Below are 13171 nucleotides of genomic sequence, written 5' to 3'. Positions count from 1 at the left end.
GTAATATAGATACATATGAGACACCTGCAGAAGGTGGCTGTGTTGCAGAGTGCACATTCAACAGAACGTCAGGGCGGGAGGAAGCTGTGAGGCCGAAGGAAACAAATGTGCGTGCATCCCAACCCCATGCAAAGTTTGACCTGCCTAGCTCAGTAAAAGAGCCGACTGTTACTGAGCTTTCATTGTAACGGTGAGTATGGGACAAGGCGTTAGGGACTGCAGGGCTGGAACGAGGAACCTCATGTTTTGAGGCTGGGAATTACCAGACCCTGTGGGTTGGGGCGGGCAAGCACCCTCCTGTGTCCCACTCAAACATTGAAAAGGCCCCGCCGCCATTTCCACCACCAGCTTACCTGCCCCAACAGCTCACCTTGGGGGAAGAAAGCGCTAGTGGCGGGGGCAACAGTCCCAGAACCCCCAGCAGGAAACCAACATTCTCTCTGGGGGGAATGACACGTAGTCCCAGGCCCTGCCAGGAAGAGACGTGCAGCTGCCACTGCTTTCACCGGCTCCTGACTGCCCTGAAGTACGTTTTGGGGACCTAGGAGTGGAGGGAGGCAGGGAGGAGGGTCTTACACAGAACTAAGCACAGCCTTCATTTGTGTCAAGGTTTTATTGTTTTGATATCTTAAAATTCTTGTATGCCTTGTTGATGGCTTTTTAACAAACAAGGCAGTATGTAAATGTTAATATTAAATAAATAAACAAATAAGGATTGCTGAAGGTGGTTGGGGACGCAGTGGGTAATGTTGCAGAGAAGCTTTCAGGGGCAGCGGCGGCTGGGTTTCCCGTCTTCTGTAGCCAGCTGAGGCCGGCTCGTGTGTATCTGTGGTGTAGGCGGGGGCTGTTCTCCGATGTTCGTGTGCAGCTGTGAGGCAGGGAGCTCTCGCTGTGCCCTTACTGGCTGCACAGAAATATACTGCTGAGTCCGCAGCCTGCCCCGGAGGGGTGGACAGGGAAGCGTGTGTCACATCTGGCCTGCTTATACTGTAGCTGTCCATTTCCATGTTCGGTTTATTTTCATTTACAGAGTAGCCAATTAATTGCAGCTGCTTCTGCGTACTGCCGCTCTCCTGCCGGTACCAAAGGATAGTATGATACAAGGGATCATCATGTTCACAGTCGACGCTCGTCTGGGTCCCCGCCCGGATGATTTTGAACGGTTCCTTCTGGGTCACAGTGATCCCACTGCAGAGCCCTGTAAAGACCTGAGAAGTGAACAAGGCCCTTAACAAGGGAGTCTGCTCAGTTCACATGTCACAATTCAAATGTGCCCCTTGGTTTACAGCTTGGTTTCTGTTTCTGAAGCAACACCCAGCCCTTTTTCCACAATAAATTCCATCTCAGTTTTGTATCAAGTGCCTGTTTTTTCTTTCACCAGAGAATGGCCTGTGAAAGGTCACAGGCAAGAGGGGAGGCTGCGGCGAAGCCCCCATCCCCACGACACTGGCTTTCTTTCTCTCACCCTGTCGTGCTGTGCTTTGTTTCCTCCACAGAAATGAATGGCAGCCATTCACTTTGGAAGAAGAGAATAAAGGGATGCCCGCAGGGACAACATTGGGTTGGGTGCTAAACTTGATCTGCCCAAGTCATTAAAGGCTGGTGCTCTTTCCATGGCTGTGCCGGGTCCCTTTTTTCTGAGTCACACTAGCTGTGACATGCGTACCTGTATGTGGGTGTATATAACATTCTATATGCAAAACAGATAACATGCAGTATATGTAATGCATCCATAGGTGATAGAAATGAGAGCACATGTCTAGAAAGCTGGGATGTGGGCCGCCTCTTCTCCCTGGCAGGCCCCTCCTTAGATGTACATAGGAACACAGGCAGCTGACTCCGAGCCCTGGTGCCTCTAGCCCAGCAGTGTCGACACGGACTGGCAGCGGCTCTCCAGGGTTCCAGGCAGGAGATTTTCCTGCCCTGCCTGGAGGTGCCGGGGATCGGGCCTGGCCCTTCTGCGTGCAAAGCCGGTGCTCTGCCACTGAGCTCCCGCCCCTTCCCTCCCTCCTCACTGAGGAAAATCATCCTGGTCTTCCCCTGGTCCCTTCTGGCCTCTTCACCGGTTTTTCGTCTCGGCTGCACCTTCTACTGCCTGCTGCAAGCAGTTTCTCCCTCACTGACAACTATCTTAACAAACCTCCTCATTCTACGCTGCTAATTTATTTTCATGCTTTTACAGCCATGGAAGCCCTTGCAGAGACCTGTCCTGCCTGGGAGAGAGATTCCTACCTGCCAGCAGCTGCAGGCTGACACAGACACTCAGCACCTCCCTCCGCATGGCCACTGTTGCCAGACAAATGCAAACTACGACTTCCGTTACCCCAAGCGGGTGGACCAGAGTTCTGCTAGGGAGGAGGCTCAACCCAGCACCTGGTGGGTGGGAGGAACTGATGCTGAGGCTGCCCAACCAATCAGGTGGAGCAGCTGGGGGCCTGCAGAGTAGGAGTAACTCATCTGTGCTAAGATTATGTAATCTTAAATTGGTGAATTAATTAATCGGTTAGGAGCAAATCAGTCAGTCAAATCTGAATGATATAGCAACTCAACTTCCATAACATTTACTCAGTTAGCAACATTGCATCTCAATATTGAGCCATTTCATTATGTCAGAAAAATGTACTTTCCCATTCATCATGTATTTTCTGTGTTCAGCTAATCTCAACAGAAGGCCTGTTCTCCATGGTTTCTCTTCAGTGTATTATGAATCTCTGTTCACTGTTTAAAACTTCAAGGTTTTCCATGACACCTTGATTGGCACTATATCACTCTTCAGTAATGAGATTTACTTGGCTACTTCACTGCTTATTCCTGACTCCAGATAATTTTGTAGCATGGACCCAGACTCTAAATACAGATCCTTGGGGGATCCTACTGCTAACTTCCCTCCTTTGTGAGAAATGTCTGTTTACTCCTAAACTCTGCTTCTTGTTGTTTAGCCGGTTAGCGATCCATGAGAGGTCCCATCCTCTCATCCCATGACTGTGAGGTTTACTCAGGAGCCTGTGTAGTTGGACTTGGTTGGGCTCCAGCCTAGAAGGTACAGTGGTGTCTCTTCCCACCTCCACCCAGAATTTGTCCTCTGAAGAACAACAGGCATGGCTAGGCAAGGCTTGACCTTTCTGTTCTACATCTGTTGTATTGTTTGCAGCTGCGAACCCACGTGCAAGGAAAAGTTCGATACAGCTCCAGAAGCACATTTTCAATATTGTAAAGACTGCTTGCTCCAGCCAAAAGTGTTATCTCACATGCTGTTTGTGTCGGAAATGGTCAAGCACTGCTGTTATTGCACGCAATAATGCTGATAAGTTTTAATAGATTTATATACCGCTTACCATATTTAAAAAATGTCTCAATATTTCCCTTCCCTGTGCCGGTGTTGTGCGTTCTGCGTGGGGCTGCCCTTAAAGGTGGTTCGGAAGCTTCAGGCGGTGCAGAATGCAGCCACCCGGATAGCGGCGGGCACTGGGGGGGCCTGTCAACGTGACCCCAATACCGCGCCAGCTGTGCTGGTTGCCAAAGTGTTTCTGAGCCTAATTTGTAGTACTGATTGCCTGTTTCCAACATTTGAAGGCTTAAATGGTTTGGGCCCAAGTTACTTGAAGGTCTGCCTTCTCCCGTATCAGCCAGGCCCTTCCCACTTGCCTGCCGCCAGGGGCTGTCAGTCTGGTGAGTACAAGGGAGAGGGCCTTCTCAGACGTGTCCCCACTCCTCGAATCAGCTTCCGTCAGGGGCTTGTCTTCTCTGCAGGTCAACAGGAAGGCTCTGAAGACCCCCTTTTTCACTGGCCTTCCCATAATCTGTGGGATGCAGGTTTTATTGGTGTTATCTGTTTTTATAGTGTGTTTAATAATTTTATTGAACATTTATTTACTGTCTGCCTTTGGTATTTGCAAATTTTTGTAGAGTTTTTATTTTGAGAGGATTCTACCTTAATGTTGGCCTGAACAGAATTTAAAATAAACAAATGAAAAATAAAGATATGTGATCATATAGTCAGAGCGGAACTCAATGTTCCTATGGCAAACAAATGCTCCCCAAACCTACATTTGCTGAAATAATGGGACAGGAAACACATAGAAGGAGAGGGAGGGATGCTAATTGCTTAACTCTCCTGCGTGAGCAAACTGACACAAACAGTTTGACACACAAACTGAAGAAATGAGGTTTTTGTAGGAAGAAGAGGCTACTTTGAAGTGCAGTTTCTAAACTGCTAGCACAGAAATATACAGCTGAATCCTCTCACTTTATAGAAGAAATATTCAGGTTACACTGCTCTGTTTGAGGCTGCTCAGGCAGCTGAGAAACGGTTAGAAACATTGCCAGTCTCCTCTTGAGGTTGCCTCGAGGAGAAGCTATAGAGGAACTGCAGAGCCTGCCCTTCAACCTGTCGCTACCAAAGCATGCACTCATGCCCGTTGGTTTGTCTGCACTCCATCCTGGCACTTTGGCCTTCCACCCGCACCACACTCCAGGGTTGGCTGATGTCTGCATAGGAGCATTCTGGAAGACAGACAGAGGCAAACCTTATTAAAACAAAATCCATTTAAAACAATGGCTCCAATAAGAATCTTGAAAGCAGCCTATAAGGGCTTCTTGAGCAGAGGCCTTCCCTCCTTCCAAGTGGCAAACGACTACACAACAGCTGATTCAAATCCCTGAGCTGCGGGTAAACTTTGAGAGGTTTTATGTGAGTACTTCATTCTGCAGTGAGTACTGCCTTCTCTGGCCCCAGTTTATGTCATCACGGGGGCGGGGGGCGAGGGCAATGGAGCTGCCAGCTTGAATTGCTCTAAAGACTAGAGCAATTCACTTTGGCAGCTCTGGTTTCCCCCACCTCGGTGATGTCAGGTGACAGCCTGTCCCTCCAGTCCCTCTGGCTGGTGAGAGAGAATGCACCAGCCACAATGCACTGAGAACCTTACTTAACAAGAGGATTTTTTTTTCCCAAGAGAAAAGGAAAATATCGATCAATCTATCTAAGCTTTCTTACAAAAGATCCTGGGCTTTTCTAGAGTTGATTTAAGGGTACAGTTAAAAACAGTTCCTCAGTAATAATGCCCTGAACTCTTAGTCCCGCCAAATAAAATGGAACCACACCAGTGAATCAGCCAAAGTTTCATGGACGACTCTATAGATGGGGACGGGAGTGGGGGGGGATCAATCCCTGCAGGTCTTTGTTCAGGCTTACAGGGGTTGTCCTACTGTGAGTTGATGACTGGGGCATGGTAGGATAAGCCCTACCGGGGTCTCTTTGGTTGAGTTACACACACTCACCTTACCCACAGATACTCCCCTGAAATGGGGATGTTTTTGTAGGAAGGCCGGGTTACTTTGAAGTGCCATGTCTAAGCTGTTTGCACAGAAATACTCTGGCAAATCCTCTCGCTTTGCAGAGGAAATACTCAGGCAGAAGACCTCCTTCTGGGGCTGATCAACTTGGAGCTGGCCAGGAATGTTGCCTTGTTCTTGTAGCTTTTCATAGCGGAGGAAATAGAGGAGCTGTAGACCCTGCCCTGCCTCCTGCCAGTACCAGAACATGTGTTCATGCCCATCCGATTGTCTGCACACCAGCGAGACATTCTGGCCTTCCTGCTGCACTGGACTCTTGTGTTTGACTGATCTCGGGATTTCAGGATCCTGGAGAAGAGAGAAGTAAAACTGGTTTAAAAAAAGGTTCAGTTAGAAATCGACTCAGATAGGGGTGGGCAAACCCTCCTGGGTGTGATTCTGCATTGGGCCTCAAATGAGGCCCTTTTCCCACAAAGACAGGGAAAGTGGCTCATTTTTTCCAAGCCCAACTGGAATTCAGATACTCCAACATCATCAGAGTTTCCGTGCAAGGGCTTTCTGGATCCTCCCCACAACCACCCACCCCGCACATCCCTATTGTCCCTGTGGGTCCCTCGAACACTGCCCCCGCACCGCCCTGGTTCCTTTCATTCACTGAGCTGGTAGCAACTGCAATGGTAGTGGTGGCAGAGACAAGAGGTTAATCTGGAGGCTGGATGGTCCTTCCCCCCTCCTTCATGGTACTCCAAATGACAGGATCCCAGATGAGGGGCAGGAGGCCCCCAGATCCCACTTTCTGCTGCCACCACTGCTGTAGCTGCTGCTACCACCAGGACAGAGCAGCCCAGTCCAACCTGGAGAACAGACAGGAAGGAACGCATGTGTGAGTGTGTATGTGTGTGTGTGTGTGGGGGGGGGGTTACAGTCTGAGACACAACTGAGCATCGCAAACTGGCAAATTCATATTCTGAACCGGATCCCTTTGAATTCAGCAGGGTCTGTAGTCTCAGATGAGAACTGCAAAAGTCTTTCAGGGAGTTTCGAGCAAGGACTTACCTTCTTTCCACAGGCAAATGGCTGCAAGCCAGCTGATCCACATCGCTGCTTCTCTGAGACGTGGTCAGGCCCTTGACTTAGGTTGTTGTAGTGCCGAAGTGTGTATACTTCCTTCTCTGGCTCCAGCATAGCAGCTCTGCCAGTGACATCACTAACACCAGGAGAGACAGGGCACACCACCTCTTCTGCCACAACCCAAACTGGAGTTTCCAAAGCTGTTTTGAGCAAAATGAGATCCTAAGATTTTATGCATATGCTGAGGGTACTCCCCCAGCCTGAAAGCTGCCCTGTTGACAGACCCAGGTTGATGAGCTTGGGTAACCTCTGAACAGGGGAAATGTGGAGCAGGGCCATGATTTATAAGCGGGGCTTGGACTCCACTGTGAAGAACGTTCGGTGGGTGGAGATTCAGCTACCCCTTCCTGCATGCCACTTCTCCCCTCCAAATGTGGCCCTCCCTCCTGGTCTCTTTTTAGCAGTTTCAAGGTGACCCATGATGCCAACCTCAGGTCCACCATCAGATGTTTGGTTTAGCTCTCAGAATGGGGAATTCCACCGCTTCTCTCCAGTGCTTGCTTGGTCCTGGTGTACGTGCTACAGTTACCAAGAGGAATCAGCATCTCCCATCCACTCCCCACCCAATTCTGGCCATTACATTTGGGAGCACAACTGCGTGTGACTTGGGGGCATCTCACACTGGGATTCTTCACCTCTGTAGGCAGCCGCCAATGACATGGATCAGGGCTAGGGCAATGTACTATGTGATATCCGCAGCTCAGGCAGTGACTGGTGGTGGAAGTTACTACTTTGCGGGGGGCGGGGGCAGGCTGGGGATAACAATCCTAAGCCCTGTCTCTCAATGGGAATGTGCAGATACGGCTTTGGGCCTCAGGCCTTACGATGCTTTAAAGCTGATTCCTTCTCCTCACAGAGAGGAAAGCTTAACTCCCAACCTTCCTCCTCAAAGGTCAGTCTTAGCTGCCAACTACGGCGGCCCTGGGTCCTACTTTACAGAAGATAGTGAGGGATGTACAGGAATTTTGTCCCTGTTCGCAAATCATGCAAACATGTCCCATTCACAACCCCAAATGTGAATGCGAGCTGGATTATAATTCTTGGGGAAGTTTTGCCATCTCCTGAGCTGGCATTCAAAAGTACAAAAATGTGCACTTCTGAAAATGTGCACTTGCGGAAGTTGTAATCCTGAAAGAGTGCATTCCTCCCCCTGGCACCACATTTTCACAGTTTAACCTTGAGGGGGTGGGGGGTGGGATGAGCATTTGGAGTGTGTGCTTGGAAAAGTATATTTTCCCTGTTCGAAAAAAGGTGCTCGTGTTTGGGAGTGAGAACAAAGTAAGATGAGTATTGAGATGCAAAACGGAGAACCTCAACGAGCTCGAATTGTTCTACCATCCCTAAAGACAGTCCTCTATTTCAAAGGGTGTCTGGTCCAAGTCCACCTTATTTATTTTATTTATTTATTAGATTTATTAGCCGCCCATTTGGCCTTAAAGATAAAGAACCCTAAGAAAGGAGAGTAAAAGGGGTCTTGATGTTGCCCATCAACACTTAGCACCTGGACAGCAGGCTGAGTTGGAACATAGGTCATCTAGTTGCAGTCTTCCCACTATGGTGAGATATACTGTATTTCAACTGAAAGTATAGCAAGTTTTTCTAAATTTGCATCTATACTTATAATCAGTATAGGCTGGTGGCTCCATTGTCAGTGCAGGCTATGATTCACTCTGGGTTTTAGTCAGACCCAGTCAGAACTCCAAAGGAGCTATCCAAGGTGCTGAACTTGGGATAGCTCCTTTAGAGTTCTGACTGGTTCTGACTGAAACCCACAGTGGAACCCACAGTGGATTTACAGCCCCGCTGACATTGGTGCCACCAGCCTACACTGCTTATAACAGAACAGATTTTTTTTTAAAAAAATGTGCCAACTTTTGGTTTGCTTCAATACAATGTCCCACTTGTCTTTTGTGCCAGGACCTGCCCTGCATTTCTGTAGGATAGCTCCCATTTCTTCTGCTCGCATTCTCTCTCTCTCTTTCTCCCCCCCCCCCCGCCCCACTGTCTCTGGCCCAGGTGAAGCTATACATTACCATGGCAAAAGTGTGATTCTATTGCATTTGCTGGGATGTAGAGTTGGGGGCACTTATAGAGGAGTAGGATCAAGTGGGAGCCATGCTTGGCCCTCCCATGCTTTCTGATTCACACAAGCAGACATCTCTCACCCTCACCCTACCCCTACCTTCCTGTTTTTCCAAATCTGGAAGAGATTTGCCCAGTTGCAGACAAAAGCAATTAGAAAAACAAGAGAGGGGATCAGGAGCAGGCAGAGGAAAGGTTAATCACGTCCTCTCTTGCTCAATGATCCTGCCCTTCAAATATTGCCCCAACTCCTCACATTACGGTTATGAGTGAAACACGGAGTTGGGATCATCTAGTTCCATCCTCACATCCATATACAATGTTTTTGTAGGATGGAGGGGTTACTTTGAAATGCTGTGTCAACTGGTTGCACAGCAATACACAGCCAAATCCCCTCACGTCACCAATGAGATATTTAGGTTACAGTGTTCTTGTCTGAGCTGAGCAGCTGTGAATCGGTGAGAAATATTCTACATGGAAAAGGAATGAGAAGCACTTTCTGGTTATATCTGGATTTTCATGAAATTGTTTTGGTCTATCAGGGGCACACAAAGCAAGAAAAGCAGAATGCACACTACCTAAAACCCCACTTTCATGGGTCACACAGCACTTGAAACCCCCATACTTTGGGGTTGGGTAGGTGGAGTAGATCTGAATGTCATCAACCCTGTAGGTGCTGCTCAGCAAATGAGAGAGGCCCATGTCCACGCTCCCCTGCTCATGGAAGTTGACTGAATAAAGCCCCTGTAGTTTACCCTACACCTCTCCCCTCTCATCCACCACTGAGATATTGTGAAAGATTAAAAGATACTGTGGTGTAGTGGCAAGAGTGTTGGACTGGGAGCTGGGAGATCCGGGTTCTAGTCCCCACTCGGCCATGGAAGCTCACTGGGTGACTTTGGGCCAGTCACACACTCTCAGCCCAACCTACCTCACAGGGTTGTTGTTGTGAGGATAAAATGGAGAGGAGGAGGATAATGTAAGCTGCCTTGGGTTCCTTGCAAGAGGAATAAAGGCGGGATATAAATGCAATAATAAAATGAATGAATAAATAAATAAATATTATGAATGTGGAAAAAATCCACATAATCTGAATGGGTATAGCAGCTACTGCGGTACTCTGAATGATTGAAACAGTGCTACTGCACTATTATGAATGGGGAAAACAGGCTGCAAGCTGTGAATGGGGAAAGTGGCAACTGCAATAGGCTACATATTGTGAATGGGAAAACAGCACTACTGCGACATATTGAAAGGATGAAACCGTGCAAAGTAGTGCTAAGTGGGAAAGAAAACCTGTGTCCAATAGCGCCCTACTGCGAATGGGGGAAAAGGGGGAATGAGGGGAGGGGCAGCCCTACCCCTTGGCCACGTTACTGCCAAGTCACAGAGGCATGCTCAGATTTAATGCGGTGGGACAGGGCATGCTCAGTGGAACCGCTCAGGAGCCGTGTTTAAGGAAGAAAGACGCACTAAAAAGACTTTCCAAAAATGCACCTTTTCCAGAGGGAAGCTCCGGTGTTGCTGTGGATTGGTGACAGTGTCATCTGTCATGAACGACCCTGATGTGCTGTGACTCTGCATTAAATTGGCCATGTACTGGGCTTGTCTTGCTCTTGTTGAATACCAAGGAAGTATTATAGAAAGAATCGAGGAACTGCAGCCCCTGCCTTGCATCCTGCTGGTGCTGTACTGTTTCCAAGAGGCAAATGGCCAGGTATTGTATGATCCACAACTCTTCTCTGAGATGTGGTCAGGCTTTTTACAAGTTTTATAGGGCTACTTGACCCTGTGCTTCCTTCTCTGGCTCCAATCAGCTGGCTCCACTTATGGCATCACAAAGGCAGGGTAAACAGTCACTCCTAGCTTTGCTGCTCAAACAGATGTCATCATCCAATACAACTTTACTGATAGTGTGTTCCAATTTTAATTGGTGGAACTGAGAGTTCAGTCCAGGAACACTTATTTTCTGAGCATACTTGCACCCCAATCCTTTATACACACCCACTGAATTCAATAGAGCTGTTTCACATTTATTTCCCTACATTCCTGATTTACATTTCATTATGTTTTCCATGAATAAATCTTTTAAATTTAGTAGTACACTTTTGCCCTGGACTATTGTGTAACAAAACAAATCATGAATTTCCTACAACTGACTCTGGAACAGGGATATAATACACTCTTCCTGAAGTGAGACTAGAAACCTCCTTGGTGTTAACAAAGAAAGAGATGCTTAGACTTCCATTCCAGGTACACCTAACTGATGGTACCCAACTATTTCCACCTTCTGAGATATAAATATGTGGCGTCAGTTAAGTACTAATGTCAATCTTGGTTAGCTTAATGTTTTTAAAATGGTAAATACAGCTGGGTATGAGTGAGGCCGCCACTTTTGAGTTTTGAAAATTATGGCACCCTGAGCAGACTGGCTTCAGAGCATGTGCAAAGTGTCTTTCGTTTGTGAAAGGAACTAATGTCTGGTTTCTTTTCTTTTTTAATGAATCTAAGAATAGTTCTCTCAAAACTACCCTATTAAAGACAAAAGGAGGGAAGAGAAATCAGTGAAATACATTATGGGCAACCCAGTGTTCAGAAATGCTCAGTGGCCCTTTGGTGTAATTCATCCACACAGCCTGCTGGACCAGACAGGCCTTTGGTCAGAGGTCTTAAAGGAACAGGGGTCTCAGTCCCACAGGAGTTGCAATGAAGGAAAAGCTCCTCTCCCATCAGTCAGAGCGCGACATGGTGGAAGTACAAGCTACATCTGGTGGAATTCCCTGCTCAGAGCAGCTCCCTTTGAACAGCCGTCCTCGACTCCTAAGGCCTAGTTCTCACAAACAGCAAATGAAGTGGTAAACCGGATTCTTCAGCCTGCAGATGGGGGATCATCACATGACGGAATGGGCCCAAACACAGATTGAACGAAGAACTCCGAAAGGGCAGAAGGCTCTCTTCAGAGCAGCTCAGAGGCCTAGCTGACATCACCCAACTCGTAGGCCCACTTCAGGTCCTTACTCTATGTGTCTCCTTGCCCCAGCTTTGCATTATTGGCTGTGTGTGTCATTTACAGCCAAGAAGAAACTAGGTGGCAACTGGCAAAGAATTAACGGAGGGCCCTCAAATTGGGGCCACCCGAATTTGAACTGAGGAAATTGCGAGAGTAATCACAGCCATCCCCAGTTCTCCCTCCTCTACCACTGTTTTTGATTTGTGGGTGGAGGAACAAGGTAAGTAAGGAGAATGTGCTGTGTGTGTGTCTGAAGTGCTATGCAGATAGGGCAGACAGTTACTGTACACTGAAGAATAGAGACACAAGCCCTGTGTAAGCTGCTAGCACAAAAATACGTGGCTGAATCCTCCCTCTGGACAGAGGAGATGTTCAAGTTAAATACTTCTGTTTGCAGTCGGTGAGCTGTGAATCTTTCAGAATTGGCTACATTCTGCTCAGAGCCAGGGAGACCTGTGCTAGAGTAATAGAGAAGCTGAAGCCCCATCCTCTGGTGTTGCTGATACCAATACATGGCATAACGTTGGTAGGTTTGTTTGCATTTCGGCTGGGCTGTTTTTCCCATCCCCACAAGCAAACGTGGTGGCAGGTGGATCTCTCCGTCTGTGTGCCCTTTGAGGGGGAGGGAAAAGATGCACTAAAAGAAATTGCTCATATGTTCAGATTAACTTTTCCAATTCTACACTACAATCTTACACAAGCTGTATGCCGCTTTTAACTGTCATAGCTTCCCACACAGAATCTGTTGTTTGGAAAGGGTGCTGAGAAGTCCCAGAACTAAGGGTGGCGGTGGGGGAACTATTGACATCATTTGTACTGTATTAAACAATATACAGAGCTGAGAAACATAAAGCAGGGTTGGTCTCTTGGAACAAAATTCACAGGGCTGGTCAAATAATGCCTCAGCAATCATACTTAGCAGTTTTTAGAAATACTGTCAAAGCAAGCTGCTCCTCGGCTTCAAGGGTAGCCACCCCTTACCCAGGACACACAACATTGAGAGGGAGAGAGAGTGCGCATCAAATCCCCCAGTGCTGCAGGAGACCAGCTGGGGCTGCTTCTGCCCTTTCCCTCTCTTGTCCCGCCAGGAGTCCCTCCCTCACCTGCTATGCTGCTCACCTGGAGTCCTGCTTGGCATAGCAGAGGAAGGAGGGTCGAGACTCAGGAGGAAACGGGTGGCAGAAGCTGCTGTTGCCGTGCCGCCCGCTGCATCAGGACACGTAAAGGCCTCTGCCTGGGGTCAGAGGGGGCTACTCTAGATGCTTCGCTTCTCCTCTGCCGCCTTGCTCATTCTCCACTCCCTCTTCCTTCTGGGTTTGTATCAAACGGAGGGAAATGTAGTCACATTTAAATTCTAAAGAAAGATCTGTCCTTCCTTGCTGCGAGTGTCTTTCCCAGCCATAACCCCACCTGCAACCAAGAGCAAAACAGCCACACACCACACCACCTGTGTCTTCATCTCTGGCGGTTTGCTTTTAAGCATTCTTGGTCTTGCAGCTGGCATTGCAGAGGGCAGGATTTTCTTTCTCCTCTCAGAAATATGCTCGTTCAAAGGCTCCCCCTTGTGGATGGGAGGCTCATCCTGCACAGCTATTTGGGGAGGTGAAGCACACATTAAAGGGCTCAATCCTATGTATGTTAGTCAGAAAAAAGCCC

General features: G+C 48.1%; 1 protein-coding gene and 1 gene segment (V, D, J or C); both read right to left on the bottom strand.

The window, feature by feature from the left end:
• Positions 1-2301, bottom strand: part of LOC146352876 (T-cell receptor beta-2 chain C region-like) — a 127755-nt gene extending 125454 nt beyond the window's left edge. Inside the window, 2 exon segments of the C gene segment in view lie at positions 902-1198; positions 2233-2301. Coding sequence covers positions 902-1198; positions 2233-2281 — 346 coding nt within the window.
• Positions 2302-3873: 1572 nt separating this feature from the next.
• On the bottom strand, positions 3874-12966 carry LOC146352879 (uncharacterized). The gene is made up of 4 exons (XM_084835092.1): positions 12635-12966; positions 6349-6563; positions 5278-5640; positions 3874-4503 (listed from the first exon to the last, which is right to left on the bottom strand). The coding sequence occupies exons 1-4, from the start codon at positions 12651-12653 to the stop codon at positions 4243-4245; spliced, it is 858 nt and encodes a 285-aa protein (XP_084691218.1). The 5' UTR covers positions 12654-12966; the 3' UTR covers positions 3874-4242.
• Positions 12967-13171: the final 205 nt, after the last annotated feature.

This window comes from Heloderma suspectum, chromosome 2 (assembly GCF_057233095.1).
Source record: "Heloderma suspectum isolate Gila_16-S chromosome 2, 16-S_ref, whole genome shotgun sequence".
Taxonomy (NCBI): domain Eukaryota; kingdom Metazoa; phylum Chordata; class Lepidosauria; order Squamata; family Helodermatidae; genus Heloderma; species Heloderma suspectum.
This window is presented reverse-complemented; position numbering and strand designations above follow the sequence as displayed.

Bases quoted from the DNA above. Each gene is read 5' to 3' on its own strand.
- LOC146352879 (XM_084835092.1), bottom strand. The intron at 5,641-6,348 runs GTAAGTCCTTGC...TCTCTTCTCCAG, and splicing joins CATTTGCCTGTGGAAAGAAG to GATCCTGAAATCCCGAGATC. The intron at 4,504-5,277 runs GTGAGTGTGTGT...TCTGTCTTCCAG, and splicing joins GGGGAGTATCTGTGGGTAAG to AATGCTCCTATGCAGACATC.